The following is a 23,286-nucleotide window of genomic DNA, read 5'->3' on the forward strand; positions in this document are numbered from 1 at the left end:
ATTCCAATCGGAAGCTGTGAATCGGATGCCAACTTCAGTCTCGTGTAAACTGAGGAGGGTGTTGTGCTCTTGCTTGTTTCTTTTTGAAGGTGTAGAGAGCAGCGTTGGTGCCACAGTAGTAGTAGTGTCGTCTCCCTCCTTAATGATATGTACCTTTGGTTTTATTTCAGCTTCATAACACTACATTGTACTAAGCAGCTGTTGGCTCATTAGTTTGTTATTCACATGCACTAAAATTCACCAGAATGCAGGAAATCAAGTCTTTGTAAGTACAGTTTTCCTAGTGGGGACCCCCAGACCCCCCGCTGATAAACTGGTCTGACTGGAGCTATATTTCCCAGCCTGAATGATTTTCCCAGTCCGGCCCTGCTGTATAATGTAATACTGAATATAGTTTATGTCACAACTTTAGCGTCTTCACCATAGTAACGGTGGCTGAGGATCATGGGTAGGCTAATATAGCTGCTTCCGCTATCGTCCAAAACTGACAAGAAAACTTGGTCATAACCTTTCATTTTGTTGAGTTATCAAGGACGCCTTCATGTTTTATGTTGAGAAATGTTAAAGATATTAAAATCAACAGTGAGGAAAATACTCATACGCAGCGCGTCCTCTCCGGTCCCACCAGACTGCTAATATTAGAATAAAAACATGAAAACAAGGATCAAATCTCTTGATTAAATGTTGAGTGATGTAGCGGTTATAGTTTAAAAATGAAGAACAAATGAGAAAAAACAATCCAGCCTCTGAGCTCCCGAGTCCCAACTGACAGAAAAAAACCTGCTGCAGGAACGAAACCTGCTTCCACCTGAAATACATTAGTTTGAAAATCCTGCTGACTGTCACCAAAAAAAAGGAAAAATGGTGTCAATGAACACGAAGAGATTAAATTTAGTGAATATTTCACTGATTACTGTGAGACTGAGACAGACAGGTGGACACTCTCAGGTGAGGACAGACAGGTGGACACTCTCAGGTATAGACAGACAGGTGGACACTCTCAGGTGAGGACAGACAGGTGGACACTCTCAGGTATAGACAGACAGGTGGACACTCTCAGGTGAGGACAGACAGGTGGACTCTCTCAGGTGAGGACAGACAGGTGGACACTCTCAGGTAAAGACAGACAGGTGGACACTCTCAGGTGAGGACAGACAGGTGGACACTCTCAGGTATAGACAGACAGGTGGACACTCTCAGGTGAGGACAGACAGGTGGACTCTCTCAGGTGAGGACAGACAGGTGGACACTCTCAGGTGAGGACAGACAGGTGGACTCTCTCAGGTGAGGACAGACAGGTGGACACTCTCAGGCACAGACAGACAGGTGGACACTCTCAGGTGAGGACAGACAGGTGGACGCTCTCAGGTGAGGACAGACAGGTGGACAGTAAATCAGCTCAAACTCTTGAGACTGCAGCTGATTGTCAGCTGTAACCATCATGCAGGAATGTTCCACCTGTGTGAGAGGAAATAACTTGTCAGTCGTCCAAAGATTGTTGAGGAAAGACAAACAGAAACAGGCGGTTTATCATTTTCATGTTAGTGTGAATCAGTTTAAACAGTCCTGTCATCTGTTCACAATACAAACTGCTGAGTCTGACAAGAAAAAGTCTCATTGTTGACATGATTTGACATTGAGACGCCTGTTTCTGATTGGCTGAATGTAGCTGCTGTTGATAGTCATCATGTGATGTGATGTGATGGACGGTTGTGTTGCCTAGCAACAGCAAAGCAGCTCAGTGTGATGAGGATCAGAGCTGCTTTTTCTAGAGTGATGTCATGTCCATGTTTGCATGCTGAAAGAGAACGTGCTGCTCTGACCCCCCTCCTCCTTTCAGGCTGCAGCCTGCTGGAGTCCGATGGTTGACACCAGGTCTGAGGAAGCGTAAGTGTGTTTTTCATTTCATTCATCAAAACAAAGCTCATTCACATCCTACTGAGGATGAAGATGACGTCATCATCAAACAGATGATAGATCAATAACTGCAGCTGTATTGTGTCTCGTTCTCTCCATCAGATTTCTGTCGACTCACACTGGATCCAAACACAGTAAACAGAAACCTCAAACTGTCTGACAACAACAGGAAGGTGACATATGTGAAGGAGGATCAGTCATATCCTGATCATCCAGACAGATTTGATTACTGTCCTCAGCTGCTGTGTAGAAATGATCTGACTGGTCGCTGTTACTGGGAGGTCAAGTGGAGAGGAAGAGTTAATATATCAGTGAGTTACAGAGGAATCAGCAGGAAAGGAAACAGTGTTGACTGTTGGTTTGGAGAGAATGATCAGTCCTGGAGTCTGAACTGCTCTGATGGTGGTCGTTACTCTGTCTGTCACAATAAGAGAAAAACATCCATCTCCTCCTCCTCCTCCTCCTCCTCCTCCTCTTCCTCTGTCTCTAACAGAGTAGCAGTGTATGTGGACTATCCTGCTGGCACTCTATCCTTCTACAGAGTCTCCTCTGACACACTGATCCACCTCCACACCTTCAACACCACATTCACTCAGCCTCTGTGTGCTGGGTTTGGGTTTAATCCTGGTTCCTCAGTGTCTCTGTGTGGTCTGTAGGAGGAAGAGTCTCCTCCTGTTAGAGAAACTTTCTCACTGCTGACCAGATAGTTCAGTCTGTACAGGATCACACACAGCTGATGGTATTTAGTACCAACATGATCTCTCACTGCTTGTAAATGTAAACATGGTTTCCACATGATTGACAGTTTGTTTGTAAAATGAATCAAATGATAAACTGAGTCCAGTTGTTGTTTTCTGTTGTCAGTGTATTAGAAAGGCTTGAACTGTAATGGGATAATGGGAATGGGATCTTCACAATGTTTAGTTGTAGTTCTTCTAGTAGTTTCATAGTAACTGTGTTACCTGATTCCTTCACTTATTTAGAGATCACATGACAAATGATGGTCAGAACAACAGGCCTCCTATTGGCTGGTTAAATAAACACCTCTAATGGTGAAGGCTGAGGCTCAGCAGCTGGAGTGTGGCTGCTTTTATGCTGCGTTCATATCATATTGGAATTATGTTAATTATGAGATTCTGACTTGTAAATAGAATTCAGGTCAACATTCAAGTGGTAATTATGAAGTGGAAAAGCTGAAAGCTCTGATATTTACTGGATATGCTGGATTATTGTCAATAACAGTATTTTTGAGCCTCATTCCACCAACTTTGTAATCATGCAGCCGTTTTGATTTGTTGTGTGACATGAACGCTGGCGAGTTGTAAACATGGGAATCTTTCCCGCCTCTACCATCCATCCCATATGATGTGAACACAGCATTAGAGATGAGAAGTCCAGGAGCTGTTGTGTGTTTCTGACATACAGGAAGTATTTAGTTTTTCTCTGGAGTGTTTATTTAGTTCCTGTGTAGAGAATAAAGTTCATGATGATCAGTAGCTGATGTTAGTTTTCTCCATTTATTTTTGTGTGTGTGCATGTTAATTCATATCTAATTTCATATAGTAGATTGAAGGTATTTGACAGTTTCAGGACTGTTTAAAGTGTCAGTTTAATGTGTTTAGCTCACATTCAGTCTGACAGCTGTTGTTCATTGACTGTTTCTAAATAAGTTGTGCATCATCAGCACTCAGCTGTCATTAAAGTCAGCAGGTGTCACTGTTTATTCCTTTGGTTCATACTGACAGAGATACGATGATAAATGCTGATGAATATTAGCGCCCTCTGGTGGTCAGAGTGACAAACTACAACACCATCCTGCACTGATCAGGAATTTGTGAAATGATGTTCAGAAATCATTCAAAGGCTTTTGGCTCTTTGTACATCCATGAAGATGTTTGTGAATGTGTTTTTGTAAATGATGATGATGTCTGAATAAAATGTGTAAATGTCAGTAGATTCAAAGCTAAAAACTATGTGAACCTCAGCACTCAAGTTCCCACACATATAAGTTACAGCTGCTCATTTTCTCAGCTGGTCTCAGACCTCTCAGGAGGTTTTATTCACTTCAGTTTGGGACTCTTCATTCATATCATATCTTTCACCACACTGCAATTTTTCCTTCTTATTATTCAGTTTTGTCTTATTTCTATCTACTATGTTTCTATTGAATTACTTTACATTTTGAAACATTTAGTCCTTCATGTTTAGTAAAATGTACTAAATATAGTATATAATTGTATAATTACATGAATAAAATCTAAATAATGATACATATTATTTATGTTGTTGTATTGTGGGTATTTCTAAAATCCTGGCTACAGCCCTGAATATATACACCAAAATAATGTCTTACAAACAAACAATGGAGCAAAATGAATACACAACCATGGAAACAATCCAAAAGAAGAATCCAGTTGGATGCATGGACAGGTGTTTACTCCTGAGAGAGACAGTCACATTATATTCAGTTTAAAATGTGTAAAAGTAGAGTAAGATCTGTTGAGAAATGTGTTGAGCGGATCACAGACATCTGAGTGTGCAGCTTGTTCTGCTCTGTGATATTTACTGACAAAGATCTCAAACATTGCTCAGTGAATTAATGGAGCATCGTGCTGCTGTCAGGGTGGATGTTCTCTCTCTGTTTGGGTCTGTTCAGGTCCAACACAGTCTGAATCAGGTCTAATTATGCTCAGCTCTGTTTCACATCAAGACTCTTTATTTTTAACATTCATTGATGCATGTTGGCTTCAGGAAGGTTCTCCATGGGTCAGTCTCAGACCTCCAGTCTGATAAATGTTTTCCATCCTTACAAGAAGAAAAAACAGCAGAAAACACTGAAAAATGTTTTTACATGAAAAGAATCAAATGTAAAGATTTGGAATATATTTGCACAAAGAATCATTTTCCAGCATCTTCAGTCTGTTCTGTCATATATAAATTATTAGTCACCTTTGGCTGCCACTCAGAGTTAAATTGACTTAATTGACATGAAACACAGCTGTAAATTCCTCCACATGTGCATCATGAGGCCATCTAGTGGACTGATAGTAGAACAACAGCAGCTGATTGCAGCTTTCATGGAAATCAAATGAATTTTCTTAAACTGTGGTGGTGTGTTTTTGTATTTCAGGATTGTATTGATTAGTTTTTATGTTGAAAGTGTTTCTTTATTTTTCTTTGTCTTTTAACATCTTGGGACCATGTTGGAAATACGTGTTTTCACTGTGACATGTTATCACTTTCTGTTTTGTGTCTATAATCCATGAATAAATAAATAAATCATATCATAAACATAAACATAACTTTGCTTCAACAGATATTTATATGTACAGGTGAGAGTGTTGAAGGTTTTACAACATTTATAAATGAGTTTAAATTAGATGTGAAATCATTGAGAACAAAGAAAACTGTTTTCTCTGCATTGTAATATTGTAATAAGATGACATGTTAACATGTTTGTTTGTTTGTTATATTGAAGGTACTTTTGTTTTTCTTCAGTCTCTCATTGCTCCCACATGTCTACGCTTATTATCAATCTGATTGTACGGTGGCTGTTTTAGGACATTTCACACTCAGTTTATCAGATTCAGATTAGATCAACTTTCAATGGACTAAAGTGGACGTTTTCTTTCTTTGCTTTTCTTTATTGAACTCTCGAGTTCAGACTAAACCCCTTAAAGAAGATCAGTTGATGTCAAAAGACACACTGCAGATTGTGTTTTAAAATTGCACTGCGCTGCCGAATCTGCATAAACAGCCTCAGCTGCGCCTCCTCCAGGCTGTGAGAACAAATGGACAATAAAGACTAAATCAATCTGATGAGGATTTATACAGTCTATCAATGTTTGACTTTAGCTGTTACAGGTTCTTTATTCCAAAGGTCAGCGCTGTGCTGGGATCATATTTCTTTACAGTCACTTCTGGTTAAAGTTGAATCCAGAGTTGAGACTGTTTGTGAAGCAACTGACATTTGAAATCTTCCTGCTGTGAGTTACATGTTTGTTCTTCCTACGTTTGGTTTCCTGGTTGAAGCTGCTGATTAATTTCACCTTCACTCATCAGCTTGATGAAAATGATTTTCAGCATCTAAAGGTAACGTAAGCAACAGGTTTCATCATGTTTGTGTCAGCGGGGGTTAAAATGATGTGACACCAGTAGAGATGGTGCTAGTAGTGATTTATTATGTTGCTTTGTTGAATACTGGTGGAAGGTTTGAAACCTCGTTAATCCTCTTTGACTCTAATTAGCTTTGCTAACAAGATGCTGTTTAGACAACAGAAACATCAGAGGAAACTCTGGAAAAGCTTCATTAGACAAAATTCAGCCTGTTGACACACTAAGTGACCAGAAAAATAGAAACACCTGAATAATACAATGAAATACAACAGTGTTGCAATAAGTGTTAAGTTTTGTTGAGGTTCATTGGTTCTGTGGTTGTTGTTTTGGACTTAATTACTTTGAAAGATGTTTCTGATATTTAGTCGACCTCATTTTCATATATAGAGGAGAGAAACTTATTACAAACACCTGGACAATATAAGACAATCCAGTACAGTTGTTAAACAGGCCAGCAGCACTTGGACTATTGTAATTAATTATAATTATATTATAATTGTTTTGTTGGCTGCTACTGCTGGTCGTGCTAATTAGGATCAATCAGATCAAATGAGTGTCTGCAGTTTCAGCAGCTTCCTGTGCTGAGCCTTTACTAAATATTACTGCATTCATCCTGCATTTTTCCATCATTTCTCAGTGGAAATCTTGTTGTATTGTTGAGTTTACATTTAATCAAGAATCAGACTAGTAGTTTCCACCAGTTAATGTGAATATCTGTTAATCATTAACCTGATATAATGAACAGGTTTAACGGTCATGTAAGGACACGCAGACACACCTGTATCATACAACCTGTTGACTCACCTTTAACGTTATAAAGTTTTATCAACTTGAACTTTTGGACTATTTATGATCTTATCAGCCACGTCAGAGGTGGTCTGTGACTTCCAGGAAGCCAAGTGTGTGAGAGAAGCTGCTGTTCTCTTTCTTTTAACTGTTCTTCTGTCCTCACTAAGTGTGTAGTTACACAACACACTTCCAGTAAAGGCTGAAGACAGCAGTTTGCCTTTGGAGCTTTAATGGAGGAAAAATGTGAAATCAAAATTAAACAAATCCAATAATATTATAAATCAGAAAAGATGAGATACAATAAACAAGAGTGATAACAAAGGTGTTTGTCAGTAGTTAATATAGAAGACAGATAACACAAGATTCAAATTATAAAGATCAAAATACATAACAGTTAACCCAACAGTAAAAAATGACTCAGAGGGTTTTATTAGCAGCTCATTAGCCTCAGACAGCTCGTATGCTGCTAGCTTGGAAAGCATCTATGATGTAAAGAGAATCTACAGATGATGCAGCAACAAGAACATTTAGAGGGAGAATAAAAGATGCCTGTCAGTGTTTGCTCTGCTCAGTTTGAATGAAATGCTGGATGTTAGCATGTCAGTTAAACTAGCTGCTATAGAACTGTGTCAGCGTGGGTTGCTGCTAACACACAACACCCGACTGAGACCATGTGCTGGCTGAAGAATAGTGACATCACAAACCCAACAAATGACCTTCAATCAGCTTGTTTCAACAACTGTTGTATTTGACTGTAGTTGAGTTTCCTCCATCACTGCGTGTATTTCACAGCATCAGAGACAATAATGCAGGTCTTAATGAATGTTACCCCTGTGCCACACATTGTTCCATGTCTGCACTATTTTAACACTAATTCCAACAGTCAACCTTTCACTGTCTGTTGTTACTCTGAAAAATTACCTGCATATAACATGTAATATGTGCATCAATAATAATAAATTAGACTCAAATAAATACACAGCTGACACTGAGTGTTAAAGGCTCAATGTATGATGCTGCTGCTTTTCATAAATGAATGAAATAGATTATTAATAATATGCTGTTTAGTTGTGTTTAATGTTGAGCAGTAAAAGTAAACTATGTTTTAATAGATGTTCTGCAGTGAATTTATTGTTCATCAAACAGTAAAATGTGCTGCAGTTATATTAGGAACACTGTCACTAGCCAGCAAGTCAACAACAGCTCACCAACCTGACAGATACACATTTTATCAGCTTTCAACACGTCACTAACTGCACTTAAACACAGTCATGTGATTATGTTCTGACAGTTTGACATCAAATGAACTCAAACGGTTTCAAACAGTCTTGAGTTTATTTGTGTAAAACATTTTATTCATTGTCAGAGAAGTTTAGTGTCAGTATGAAGGGTCGCCCCATTCAGTCACCTTTAAACTGGTGCATGTTTTAATAACCAGTATCATGCTGGTAGTGAGGGAGACTTTGTTTCACAGGTGGTTTGGTTAGTGATTAACAGGTAATAAAAGTCAGAAAATATTATTAGTAGCAGTTTCTCTCTCTGTGTTTCCTCTGCAGGTGAAGCTACAGAGACTCTGTGACTGGATGTGGATCTGAATACACCTGGTGAGTATTTTTATTTCTTCTGCCACACAGCTGACTCCACCAGCAGCTCATCTCCATTAAATGTGCTCTATAGTGGTAAATGAAAAGCCAACAGAGAACTGGGACCTTCTGAAAGTAAAACATGAAACATTAAACCTCAGTGGAAATGAAGAATAATGTCTTACTTTGATGCCATCTGGTGGTTGAATCAAGAATGATGCCGTTGTAACTGCAGTGCTGGTGTGATGTGCAGCTTGTTGTAATGAATGAGCTTGTTGTTGTGTTTGTGTGAAGGTGTTTCTCTGCTATGGATCAGTGTGAGGACAGAGAGGAGGGAGTCCCTCCCTCTAAAAGGCGAAGGGAACATGACAGCCAGACCAAAGCTCAGAGGTGAGATGAGGATCTCTAACTGTCCATCACTGTTCTCCACTCACATCACTCCACCATCATTATTCACACTCAGAGCTCTGTGTGTGTTGTGTTGAAGAACAAAGAAGCAGCACAGACCAGACTCTGCTGGACCTGGTCCTGGACCTGGACCTGGACCTGGACCTGGACCTTGGAGGTATTGTTACAACAAAGAAATAATCTACCAAACAGAAATTTCCTTACTTTTTGTGCTAAATTTATATGGATTAAAATGAACAGATTCATTTCATTTATTTTATTAAGCTACATAACAGTTTAGATTTTTATTATAGCTACATTACAGACTGAATAACATCATTTACTGCATCTCTCTGTCAGTGAGGTTTTTGTTTTGTGAGATAAAAAGTGTTAGTGGAGCTTTGAGTTGAGATTATTTTGTCACAGTACAGTCAGGTAGGTGTGTTGAAGCTGAGCTGCTGCTGTTCCAGCTGCAGAATGATCTACTGCGTCCTCTCGTCCTCACAAGTTTGTACTACTGAGTCCAACTTGCCAAGTCTGAACTAGCAAGTACACAAGTCCCAACTTGGTGTATTTGGTATTGAGAATATATCAAGTACGTCATATATAAGATATATGCACATATATTTTCTAGCTGGCTGAGGAGACTATTATGCATGCAAGCATAGATTGTACTAAATATGATCAATAAAGACAATATATGAAGGAAGAACTCAGGAAGACTGGACTTCAGGAGCTCAGTGTTCAAACTTTAATGAACCTGCCAAGTGGGTGCAGCAGTAGTTTTCTTTGAGTTTATTAGACAGACAGGATTAATGTGTAGGATTTAATCTCTGGTCCACACCCCGGAGCAGAAGGTGGCGGTAATGCACCTAATACGCTGGTTGACAACCGCCGTTATAAACCAAAAATAAGGGTTTTTTTTTAAACAGAGTGATACCTCCTGTCAGCCGAGGGGTTTCCTATCTGTGCAGCCGAACATAGCAGCTCCTCCGCGGACTGTTTCACCCTGACGATCCCGGTGTTTCCTCCGCAGGCTGCACTTCACTCAGCTGCCCGACAGACCCGCTGCTTCTTCCCGCTTTAACCTGAATAACAAACCGGGGCTCGGTGCTCCGGTTGGATCCACATGGAGAGCCGAGGCTAACGTTAGCTGAGAGGCTAGCGGAGCGTTAGCCACAGCATGTTAGGAAGCACAGCCAGCTAGCACAGCCAGCTAGCACAGCCAGCTAGCTTCAGAGAAACAGAGAAACAGAGAGAGTAGTTGGCAGTTACACGTTTCTTTTGGCATTAAGTGCATTTAGTGGCTAAATGATTTAGCAGCAAGATGGACGGTGGATAAAGAGGAAGGGTGGAGCAGAGAGAGAGAAAGAAAAGTAAATCAACGTGCTAGCTAGCTAACGTAGCTAATGTTAAGCTGAAATTATAGTTGCCGAGTTCGCAAGAGTCCGCTGGGGTCCATGTGACGTAAATTTCGTCATCAGAGCGTGGGCTGAGTGTGGACATCCGCGTACCTGCAATTTGTTGTGTCCGCGCAGTGATAACGTTGTGTTCCTGTAGACGGCGATCTACTGCGCATGTGGAACGCATCCTCCGAGCTGACGCCAGAACTAACTAATTAATTACATTAACTACCTGGCTGTGGCGTAAATGAAGCCTTACTGATGCGTCATCATCGTCTCGTCAATGTTAAAGCTAATTAGCATATGTAGTCTAGTTAATGTGGTCAATATTATTATAAAATTCATGTCTTTTGGTGAAAGTTTCAGTGAGTGAGTTCATACTTTGAGCTGATAATTTAAAATGATTGAGACAACACAACGTCTTCTGTCACTATTCAGGCTGCTGTCATTTGTTGGAACTTAAAGATGTGTGTTATTTAATGTTTGTGTTGGTTAAAGGACTATTTGAACCTTTGATGGGTAACTGTTAGTGTATATCAGTAAACTGAGGAGGGTGTTGTGCTCTTGCTTGTTTCTTTTTGAAGGTGTAGAGAGCAGCGTTGGTGCCACAGTAGTAGTAGTGTCGTCTCCCTCCTTAATGATATTTACCTTTGGTTTTATTTCAGCTTCATAACACTACATTGTACTAAGCAGCTGTTGGCTCATTAGTTTGTTATTCACATGCACTAAAATTCAGCAGAATGCAGGAAATCAAGTCTTTGTAAGTAAAGTTTTCCTAGTGGGGACCCCCAGACCCCCCGCTGATAAACTGGTCTGACTGGAGCTATATTTCCCAGCCTGAATGATTTTCCCAGTCCGGCCCTGCTGTATAATGTTATACTGAATATAGTTTATGTCACAGCTTTAGCGTCTTCACCATAGTAACGGTCGCTGAGGATCATGGGTAGGCTAATGTAGCCGCTTCCGCTATCGTCCAAAACTGACAAGAAAACTTGGTCACAACCTTTCATATTGTTGAGTTATCAAGGACGCCTTCATGTTTTATGTTGAGAAATGTTAAAGATATTAAAATCAACAGTGAGGAAAATACTCATACGCAGCACATCCTCTCCAGTCCCACCAGACTGCTAATATTAGAATAAAAACATGAAAACAAGGATCAAATCTCTTGAATAAATGTTGAGTGATGTAGCGGTTATAGTTTAAAAATGAAGAACAAATGAGAAAAAACAATCCAGCCTCTGAGCTCCCGAGTCCCAACTGACAGAAAAAAACCTGCTGCAGGAACGAAACCTGCTTCCACCTGAAATACATTAGTTTGAAAATCCTGCTGACTGTCACCAAAAAAAAGGAAAAATGGTGTCAATGAACACGAAGAGATTAAATTTAGTGAATATTTCACTGATTACTGTGAGACTGAGACAGACAGGTGGACACTCTCAGGTGAGGACAGACAGGTGGACACTCTCAGGTGAGGACAGACAGGTGGACTCTCTCAGGTGAGGACAGACAAGTGGACGCTCTCAGGTGAGGACAGACAGGTGGACACTCTCAGGTGAGGACAGACAGGTGGACACTCTCAGGTGAGGACAGACAGGTGGACACTCTCAGGTACAGACAGACAGGTGGACACTCTCAGGTGAGGACAGACAGGTGGACACTCTCAGGTGAGGACAGACAGGTGGACACTCTCAGGTGAGGACAGACAGGTGGACTCTCTCAGGTGAGGACAGACAAGTGGACTCTCTCAGGTGAGGACAGACAGGTGGACACTCAGGTGAGGACAGACAGGTGGACAGTAAATCAGCTCAAACTCTTGAGACTGCAGCTGATTGTCAGCTGTAACCATCATGCAGGAATGTTCCACCTGTGTGAGAGGAAATAACTTGTCAGTCGTCCAAAGATTGTTGAGGAAAGACAAACAGAAACAGGCGGTTTATCATTTTCATGTTAGTGTGAATCAGTTTAAACAGTCCTGTCATCTGTTCACAATACAAACTGCTGAGTCTGACAAGAAAAAGTCTCATTGTTGACATGATTTGACTTTGAGACGCCTGTTTCTGATTGGCTGAATGTAGCTGCTGTCGATAGTCGTCGTGTGACGTGATGTGATGGACGGTTCTGTTGCCTAGAAACAGCAAAGCAGCTCAGTGTGATGAGGATCAGAGCTGCTTTTTCTAGAGTGATGTCATGTCCATGTTTGCATGCTGAAAGAGAACGTGCTGCTCTGACCCCCCTCCTCCTTTCAGGCTGCAGCCTGCTGGAGTCCGATGCTTGACACCAGGTCTGAGGAAGTGTAAGTGTGTTTTTCATTTCATTCATCAAAACAAAGCTCATTCACATCCTACTGAGGATGAAGATGATGTCATCATCAAACAGATGATAGATCAATAACTGCAGCTGTATTGTGTCTCGTTCTCTCCATCAGATTTCTGTCGACTCACACTGGATCCAAACACAGTAAACAGAAAACTCAAACTGTCTGACAACAACAGGAAGGTGACACATGTGGAGGAGGATCAGTCATATCCTGATCATCCAGACAGATTTGATTACTGGTCTCAGCTTATGTGTAGAAATGATCTGACTGGTCGCTGTTACTGGGAGGTCGAGTGGAGAGGAAGAGTTAATATATCAGTGAGTTACAGACGAATCAGCAGGAAAGGAAACAGTATTGAGTGTTGGTTTGGAGAGAATGATCAGTCCTGGAGTCTGAACTGCTCTGATGGTGGTCGTTACTCTGCCTGTCACAATAAGATACTAACATCCATCTCCTCCTCCTCCTCCTCTGTCTCTAACAGAGTAGCAGTGTATGTGGACTGTCCTGCTGGCACTCTGTCCTTCTACAGAGTCTCCTCTGACACACTGATCCACCTCCACACCTTCAACACCACATTCACTCAGCCTCTGTATGCTGGGTTTAGGTTTGGGTTCTGGCCTGGTTCCTCAGTGTCTCTGTGTGATCTGGAGGAGGAAGAGTCTCCTCCTGTTAGATAAACTTTCTCACTGCTGACCAGATAGTTCAGTCTGTACAGGATCACACACAGCTGATGGTATTTAGTACCAACATGATCTCTCACTGCTTGTAAATGTAAACATGGTTTCCACATGATTGACAGTTTGTTTGTAAAATGAATCAAATGATAAACTGAGTCCAGTTGTTGTTTTCTGTTGTTAGTGTATTAGAAAGGCTTGAACTGTAATGGGATAATGGGAATGGGATCTTCACAATGTTTAGTTGTAGTTCTTCTAGTAGTTTCATAGTAACTGTGTTACCTGATTCCTTCACTTATTTAGAGATCACATGACAAATGATGGTCAAAACAACAGGCCTCCTATTGGCTGGTTAAATGAACACCTCTAATGGTGAAGGCTGAGGCTCAGCAGCTGGAGTGTGGCTGCTTTTATGCTGCATTCATATCATATTGGAATGATGCTAATTATGAGATTCTGACTTGTAAATAAAATTCAGGTCAACATTCAAGTGGTAATTATGAAGTGGAAAAGCTGAAAGCTCTGATATTTACTGGATATGGTGGATTATTGTCAATAACAGTATTTTTGAGCCTCATTCCACCAACTTTGTAATCATGCAGCCGTCTTGATTTGTTGTGTGACATGAACGCTGGCGAGTTGTAAACATGGGAATCTTTCCCGCCTCTACCATCCATCCCATATGATGTGAACACAGCATTAGAGATGAGAAGTCCAGGAGCTGTTGTGTGTTTCTGACATACAGGAAGTATTTAGTTTTTCTCTGGAGTGTTTATTTAGTTCCTGTGTAGAGAATAAAGTTCATGATGATCAGTAGCTGATGTTAGTTTTCTCCATTTATTTTTGTGTGTGTGCATGTTAATTCATATCTAATTTCATATAGTAGATTGAAGGTATTTGACAGTTTCAGGACTGTTTAAAGTGTCAGTTTAATGTGTTTAGCTCACATTCAGTCTGACAGCTGTTGTTCGTTGACTGTTTCTAAATAAGTTGTGCATCATCAGCACTCAGCTGTCATGTGTGATTAAAGCCAGCAGGTGTCACTGTTTATTCCTTTGGTTCATACTGACAGAGATACGATGATAAATGCTGATGAATATTAGCGCCCTCTGGTGGTCAGAGTGACAAACTACAACACCATCCTGCACTGATCAGGAGTTTGTGAAATGATGTTCAGAAATCATTCAAAGGCTTTTGGCTCTTTGTACATCCATGAAGATGTTTGTGAATGTGTTTTTGTAAATGATGATGATGTCTGAATAAAATGTGTAAATGTCAGTAGATTCAAAGCTAAAAACTATGTGAACCTCAGCACTCAAGTTCCCACACATATAAGTTACAGCTGCTCATTTTCTCAGCTGGTCTCAGACCTCTCAGGAGGTTTTATTCACTTCAGTTTGGGACTCTTCATTCATATCATATCTTTCACCACACTGCAATTTTTCCTCCTTATTATTCAGTTTTGTCTTATTTCTATCTACTATGTTTCTATTGAATTACTTTACATTTTGAAACATTTAGTCCTTCATGTTTAATAAAATGTACTAAATATAGTATATAATTGTATAATTACATGAATAAAATCTAAATAATGATACATATTATTTATGTTGTTGTATTGTGGGTATTTCTAAAATCCTGGCTACAGCCCTGAATATATACACCAAAATAATGTCTTACAAACAAACAATGGAGCAAAATGAATACGTAACCATGGAAACAATCCAAAAGAAGAATCCAGTTGGATGCATGGACAGGTGTTTGCTCCTGAGAGAGACAGTCACAATATATTCAGTTTAAAATGTGTAAAAGAAGAGTAAGATCTGTTGAGAAATGTGTTGAGCGGATCACAGACATCTGAGTGTGCAGCTTGTTCTGCTCTGTGATATTTACTGACAAAGATCTCAAACATTGCTCAGTGAATTAATGGAGCATCATGCTGCTGTCAGGGTGGATGTTCTCTCTCTGTTTGGGTCTGTTCAGGTCCAACACAGTCTGAATCAGGTCTAATTATCCTCAGCTCTCTTTCACATCAAGACTCTTTATTTTTAACATTCATTGGTGCATGTTGGCTTCAGGAAGGTTCTCCATGGGTCAGTCTCAGACCTCCAGTCTGATAAATGTTTTCCATCCTTACAAGAAGAAAAAACAGCAGAAAACACTGAAGACTGTTTTTACATGAAAAGAATCAAATGTAAAGATTTGGAATATATTTGCACAAAGAATAATTTTTCAGCATCTTCAGTCTGTTCTGTTCTATATAAATTATTAGTCACCTTTGGCTGCCACTCAGAGTTAAATTGACTTGTAATTGACATGAAACACAGTTGTAAATTCCTCCACATGTGCATCACGAGGCCATCTAGTGGACTGATAGTAGAACAACAGCAGCTGATTGCAGCTTTCACGGAAATCAAATGAATTTAACTTTTATTATTTTTCATTTCTTAAACTGTGGTGTTGTGTTTTTGTATTTCAGGATTGTATTGATTAGTTTTTATGTTGAATGTGTTTCTTTATTTTTCTTTGTCTTTTAACATCTTGGGACCATGTTGGAAATGCGTGTTTTCACTGTGACATGTTATCACTTTCTGTTTTGTGTCTATAATCCATGAATAAATAAATAAATCATATCATAAACATAAACATAACTTTGCTTCAACAGATATTTATATGTACAGGTGAGAGTGTTGAAGGTTTTACAGCATTTATAAATGAGTTTAAATTAGATGTGAAATCATTGAGAACAAAGAAAACTGTTTTCTCTGCATTGTAATATTGTAATAAGATGACATGTTAACATGTTTGTTTGTTTGTTATATTGAAGGTACTTTTGTTCTTCTTCAGTCTCTCATTGCTCCCACATGTCTACGCTTATTATTAATCTGATTGTACGGTGGCTGTTTTAGGACATTTCACACTCAGTTTATCAGATTCAGATTAGATCAACTTTCAATGGACTAAAGTAGATTTTTTCCCTTCTTTGCTTTTCTTTATTGAACTCTCGAGTTCAGACTAAACCCCTTAAAGAAGATCTGTTGATGTCAAAAGACACACTGTAAATTGTGTTTTAAAATTGCACTGCGCTGCCGAATCTGCATAAACAGCCTCAGCTGCGCCTCCTCCAGGCTGTGAGAACAAATGGACAATAAAGACTAAATCAATCTGATGAGGATTTATACAGTCTGTCAATGTTTGACTTTAGCTGTTCCAGGTTCTTTATTCCAAAGGTCAGCGCTGTGCTGGGATCATATTTCTTTAAAGTCACTTCTGGTTAAAGTTGAATTCAGAGTTGAGACTGTTTGTGAATCAACTGACATTTGAAATCTTCCTTCCGATTATCAGCATCTAAAGGTAACGTAAGCAACAGGTTTCATCATGTTTGTGTCAGCGGGGGTTAAAATGATGTGACACCAGTAGAGATGGTGCTAGTAGTGATTTATCATGTTGCTTTGTTGAATACTGGTGGAAGGTTTGAAACCTCGTTAATCCTCTTTGACTCTAATTAGCTTTGCTAACAAGATGCTGTTTAGACAACAGAAACATCAGAGGAAACTCTGGAAAAGCTTCAATTGTCAAAATTCAACCTGTTTACACACTCAGTGACCAGAAAAATAGAAACACCTGAATAATACAATGAAATACAACAGTGATGCAATAAGTGTTAAGTTTTGTTGAGGTTCATTGGTTCTGTGGTTGTTGTTTTGGACTTAATTACTTTGAAAGATGTTTCCGATATTTAGTCGACCTCATTTTCATATATAGAGGAGAGAAACTTATTACAAACACCTGGACAATATAAGACAATCCAGTACAGTTGTTAAACAGGCCAGCAACACTTGGACTATTGTAATTAATTATAATTATATTATAATTGTTTTGTTGTCTGCTACTGCTGGTCGTGTTAATTAGGATCAATCAGATCAAATGAGTGTCTGCAGTGTCAGCAGCTTCCTGTGCTGAGCCTTTACTAAATATTACTGCATTCATCCTGCATTTTTCCATCATTTCTCAGTGGAAATCTTGTTGTATTGTTGAGTTTACATTTAATCAAGAATCAGACTAGTAGTTTCCACCAGTTAATGTGAATATCTGTTAATCATTAACCTGATATAATGATCAGGTTTAACGGTTGTGTAAGGACACGCAGACACACCTGTATTATACAACCTGCTGACTCACCTTTAACGTTATAAAGTTTTTTCGACTGGAACTTTTGGACTATTTATGATCTGATCAGTCACTTCAGAGGTGGTCTGTGATTTCCAGGAAGCCAAGTGTGTGAGAGAAGCTGCTGTTCTCTTTCTTTTAACTGTTCTTCTGTCCTCACTAAGTGTTTAGTTACACAACACACTTCCAGTAAAGGTTGAAGACAGCAGTTTGCCTTTGGAGCTTTAATGGAGGAAAAATGTGAAATCAATATTAAACAAATCCAATAATATTATAAATCAGAAAAAGATGAGATACAATAAACAAGACTGCAGTTGAGTTTCCTCCATCACTGCGTGTATTTCACAGCATCAGAGACAATAATGCAGGTCTTAATGAATGTTACCCCTGTGCCACACATTGTTCCACATCTGCACTATTTTAACACTAATTCCAACAGTCAACCTTTCACTGTCTGTTGTTACTCTGAAAAATTACCTGCATATAACATGTAATATGTGCATCAATAATAATAAATGAGACTCAAATAAATACACAGCTGACACTGAGTGTTAAAGGCTCAATGTATGATGCTACTGCTTTTCATAAATGAATGAAATAGATTATTAATGATATGCTGTTTAGTTGTGTTTAATGTTGAGCAGTAAAAGTAAACCATGTTTTAATAGATGTTCTGCAGTGAATTTATTGTTCATCAAACAGTAAAATGTGCTGCAGTTATATTAGGAACACTGTCACTAGCTAGCAAGTCAACAACAGCTCACCAACCTGACAGATACACATTTTATCAGCTTTCAACACGTCATTAACTGCACTTAAACACAGTCATGTGATTATGTTCTGACAGTTTGACATCAAATGAACTCAAACGGTTTCAAACAGTCTTGAGTTTGTTTGTGTAAAACATTTTATTCATTGTCAGAGAAGTTTAGTGTCAGTATGAAGGGTCGCCCCATTCAGTCACCTTTAAACTGGTGCATGTTTTAATAACCAGTATCATGCTGGTAGTGAGGGAGACTTTGTTTCACAGGTGGTATGGTTAGTGATTAACAGCTAATAAAAGTCATTAAATAATATTCTGTGGAATCTTTCTAAACTATATCACAGACAAACTGTTGAAAACATCTTTTCATTGATGATATTCAGTATTTTAACCAAGCTAAGAGCTGCAGCAATAGAAACTAAAGTTTATGTTGCTGCCAAACCTTCATTCAGTATCTTTATACTATATCAATATAATGTCACATTATATAAACTAGTTTTTCTCTGGAGTGTTTATTTAGTTCCTGTGTAGAGAATAAAGTTCATGATGATCAGTAGCTGAAGTTAGTTTTCTCCATTTATTTTTGTGTGTGTGCATGTTAATTCATATCTAATTTCATATAGTAGATTGAAGGTATTTGACAGTTTCAGGACTGTTTAAAGTGTCAGTTTAATGTGTTTAGCTCACATTCAGTCTGACAGCTGTTGTTCATTGACTGTTTCTAAATAAGTTGTGCATCATCAGCACTCAGCTGTCATGTGTGATTAAAGCCAGCAGGTGTCACTGTTTATTCCTTTGGTTCATACTGACAGAGATACGATGATGATGAATATTAGCGCCCTCTGGTGGTCAGAGTGACAAACTACAACACCATTCTGCACTGATCAGGAATTTGTGAAATGATGTTCAGAAATCATTCAAAGCCTTTTGGCTCTTTGTACATCCATGAAGATGTTTGTGAATGTGTATTTGTAAATGATGATGATGTCTGAATAAAATGTGTAAATGTCAGTAGATTCAAAGCTAAAAAACTATGTGAACCTCTACGGCAAGCTGTTTTAACATTTAATGGAACCACACTCCTATCTGTAATCACATTTTAGAATAAGTGTCTGTGATGTTCAGTCTGTGTGACGTCACGTCTCGTTCTCTCCTACAAAACCATAAAAAAGTAAAAACATCTGGTCAGACGGGTCGGGCGGGTTCATCAGAAACCTTTCGTCTCACTGAGAGACGTCCTCGTCCAATCAGAGCAGCTGAATCAGTTTCTCAGTCAGACAAACACAGGTAAGATTTGATCTTTCTCTTGTTTTTATCTTTAAAGTAAAGATGAGTGTAGATTCAGTTCAGATTCAACCTGAAGGTCAAACATGAGCTGAACAGCTTCACATGTTCTATGTTTCATATTGTTATTTATTGTGTATTTGTTTTGCTCAGTGTGCTGTATGATTATAATTGGATTGTTGTGTAAAAGGTAACTGAAAATGTCCAGTGAGGTTTATATTTGTTTCTTTAAGTTATTGAGTTGAGACTAATGCACATGAGAAATAAATATAATGAAAATGTAATTAAAATACAGGAAATAATAATATAATAGAGTAAAATATAAAATAGATTTTTAAAAAAAGGACAAATAAAATCCATGAGGTTAAGAAACATGAATACAATTAACTAAGTGATTAAAGTGAATAAATGAGGTGTAAGTGCTGTTCTGGGGTCAGTTAATGATGCAGATGTACAGAGTATATTTGATGTGTGTGTTTGAGCCGCAGATACTTTGTGTGTTTCTGTGTGTCAGGATGAGCCGGCCGGTGTTGCGGCAGCCTCAGGCTCTGGTTTCCTCTGACGCAGCTGAGTGGGCCTCAGGGATCTGTGACTGCTGCCACGACATGAGAGACTGTACGCTGAGCAGTTTACTGTCAACAGTCAGGGAGTCTTTTTACTGGAGCACAAAATATCAGGACACAAGTTACAGTTTGTTTCTGATTGGTTCCCTGAACAGTTCAACACTGAGTCCACATGATGAACTTTACCAATACACAGATATATTGTGTTTATGTAGTTTAATGGTTGATAGTGTATAAATGTGTATATTGTGTTTATATGTAGTTTAATGGTTGATAGTGTATAAATGTGTATATTGTGTTTATGTAGTTTAATGGTTGATAGTGTATAAATGTGTATATTGTGTTTATATGTAGTTTAATGGTTGATAGTGTATAAATGTGTATATTGTGTTTATATGTAGTTTAATGGTTGATAGTGTATAAATGTGTATATTGTGTTTATATGTAGTTTAATGGTTGATAGTGTATAAATGTGTATATTGTGTTTATATGTAGTTTAATAGTTGATAGTGTATAAATGTGTATATTGTGTTTATATGTAGTTTAATGGTTGATAGTGTATAAATGTGTATATTGTGTTTATATGTAGTTTAATAGTTGATAGTGTATAAATGTGTATATTGTGTTTATATGTAGTTTAATGGTTGATAGTGTATAAATGTGTATATTGTGTTTATGTAGTTTAATGGTTGATAGTGTATAAATGTGTATATTGTGTTTATATGTAGTTTAATGGTTGATAGTGTATAAATGTGTATATTGTGTTTATGTAGTTTAATGGTTGATAGTGTATAAATTTGTATATTGTGTTTATATGTAGTTTAATGGTTGATAGTATATAAATGTGTATATTGTGTTTATGTAGTTTAATGGTTGATAGTGTATAAATGTGTATATTGTGTTGATGTAGTTTAATGGTTGATAGTGCATAAATGTGTATATTGTGTTTATATGTAGTTTAATGGTTGATAGTGCATAAATGTGTATATTGTGTTTATGTAGTTTAATGGTTGATAGTGTATAAATGTGTATATTGTGTTTATGTAGTTTAATGGTTGATAGTGCATAAATGTGTATATTGTGTTTATATGTAGTTTAATAGTTGATAGTGTATAAATGTGTATATTGTGTTTATATGTAGTTTAATGGCTGATAGTGTATAAATGTGTATATTGTGTTTATATGTAGTTTAATGGTTGATAGTGTATAAATGTGTATATTGTGTTTATGTAGTTTAATAGTTGATAGTGTATAAATGTGTATATTGTGTTTATATGTAGTTTAATGGTTGATAGTGTATAAATGTGTATATTGTGTTTATGTAGTTTAATGGTTGATAGTGTATAAATGTGTATATTGTGTTTATATGTAGTTTAATGGTTGATAGTGTATAAATGTGTATATTGTGTTTATGTAGTTTAATAGTTGATAGTGTATAAATGTGTATATTGTGTTTATATGTAGTTTAATGGTTGATAGTGTATAAATGTGTATATTGTGTTTATGTAGTTTAATGGTTGATAGTGTATAAATGTGTATATTGTGTTTATATGTAGTTTAATGGTTGATAGTGTATAAATGTGTATATTGTGTTTATGTAGTTTAATGGTTGATAGTGTATAAATGTGTATATTGTGTTTATGTAGTTTAATGGTTGATAGTGCATAAATGTGTATATTGTGTTTATATGTAGTTTAATAGTTGATAGTGTATAAATGTGTATATTGTGTTTATATGTAGTTTAATGGCTGATAGTGTATAAATGTGTATATTGTGTTTATATGTAGTTTAATGGTTGATAGTGTATAAATGTGTATATTGTGTTTATGTAGTTTTAATAGTTGATAGTGTATAAATGTGTATATTGTGTTTATGTAGTTTAATGGTTGATAGTGTATAAATGTATATATTGTGTAAATACAGTCAGATGTGTAGCTCTCTATAGAACGTACTACAGTGTATCTACAGGAACGAGTCATAGAAATGCAGCAGGAAGCTTTCGTCTTGTTTTTTGGTTGAATATAGATGTATTTCAGTATGAATACATGTTAGTGTTTGAACATAAACTGAGGATGTAAACATGTCAAATGTTTTGTTGCTTGTTTGTGTTTGAGTGAGAAGAGTATTGAGGACATTTGAAGGCTGTAGTCACTGAACGCTTTCTGTGTGAAAACTATGTAAATGTGTCACAGTTTGATCCAGAATTGTTGCTGTTGAAGAGTTTGAACATGTGGACTCAGTATTGATCCCTGTAGGGAACCGATCAGAAACAAACTGTTAAAGACGAACATGTGAGATGGATTTCATAACTGAAAGTCTGAAAATAGAAAATGAAATTGAAGATTAAATGGAAAATGTTAAATGAAGTTCTGCTCGGCCTGAAGCTCGCAGATATTTCACTTCAGTAAAAATACTTGTTTCCATGATGTCAAATATATACACAAATACAAAAAGTAAATGTGCTCATTTTGCAGAATGGTCACTCTCTGACTTTAACTGACTTATAGTCTATTGTAGGTCAATAAAATGATCATAAGATGTTTTCTGTGTTGTTGTTTGTGTATCTTGTGTGTTCTTCCTGATGTTGTTTGTTGTTCTGTTGCAGGCTGTTTCGCATTCTGGTGTTTTCCCTGCTTCGCCTGCAAAACCAGCAGAGAGTTGGGTGAGAGTCTCTGTCTCCCCATGCTGGACGTCTTCGGCTACATCCCGCCCATCACCATGTCCATGAGGGTCTCCGTACGCCATCGCTACGGCATCCAGGTGAGGACACAAGTCTTCATCTTTACTGTCAGAATGTGTGGAAACATGTTCATCTCTGTCTTTGTTGTTGTTGTTGTTGTTGTTGTTGTTGTTGTTGTTGTTGTTGTTGACGAAATGGTCTGTGTGGTGTCTGCAGGGCAGCTTGTGTAACGACTGTGTGTGCTCCACCTTCTGCCTGTCCTGCGTCTGGTGTCAGATGTCCAGAGAGATGAAGAAGAGGAAGCTCCCCGCTGTGCTGGGTGACATCATCCATAGCTGATGACATCATCGCTGTGACATCACTGCTCCCAAACAGACTCACGACTTAAAGGACCAGTGTTTAGGATTCAGGTTGCAAAAAATTCTACACACTGCACCTTTAAAAGGCTGAACGTCAGATTCTTCTCTGTAACTAATCAATAATCAATACCAATAATCAGAAGTGAAGTGTGTTAATTAACAGGTTGTTTATCTTGAATGAGTAAACATGTTTACTGAATGTCTTTTATCATACATGTTGTAATTTCTCTGTTTTCTGTCATATTTATCAAATATTTGTTTTTAAACTTTTTGATTTG

General features: G+C 37.9%; 1 protein-coding gene and 1 pseudogene across 1 annotated transcript; both read left to right on the plus strand.

Moving 5' to 3' along the window:
- Positions 1 to 14,005, plus strand: part of LOC121910573 — a 32,980-nt pseudogene extending 18,975 nt beyond the window's left edge.
- Positions 14,006 to 19,382: 5,377 nt separating this feature from the next.
- Positions 19,383 to 23,143, plus strand: LOC121910590 (cornifelin homolog B-like). Its single transcript, XM_042431844.1, has 4 exons — positions 19,383 to 19,409; positions 19,921 to 20,021; positions 22,575 to 22,729; positions 22,866 to 23,143. Exons 2-4 carry the CDS (start codon positions 19,922 to 19,924, stop codon positions 22,986 to 22,988), a joined length of 378 nt encoding a protein of 125 aa, XP_042287778.1. The 5' UTR covers positions 19,383 to 19,409; position 19,921; the 3' UTR covers positions 22,989 to 23,143.
- The last annotated feature ends 143 nt before the right edge of the window (positions 23,144 to 23,286 follow it).

The sequence above is a fragment of the Thunnus maccoyii genome, chromosome 13 (genome assembly GCF_910596095.1).
Source record: "Thunnus maccoyii chromosome 13, fThuMac1.1, whole genome shotgun sequence".
In the NCBI taxonomy this organism is placed as follows: Eukaryota; Metazoa; Chordata; class Actinopteri; order Scombriformes; family Scombridae; genus Thunnus; species Thunnus maccoyii.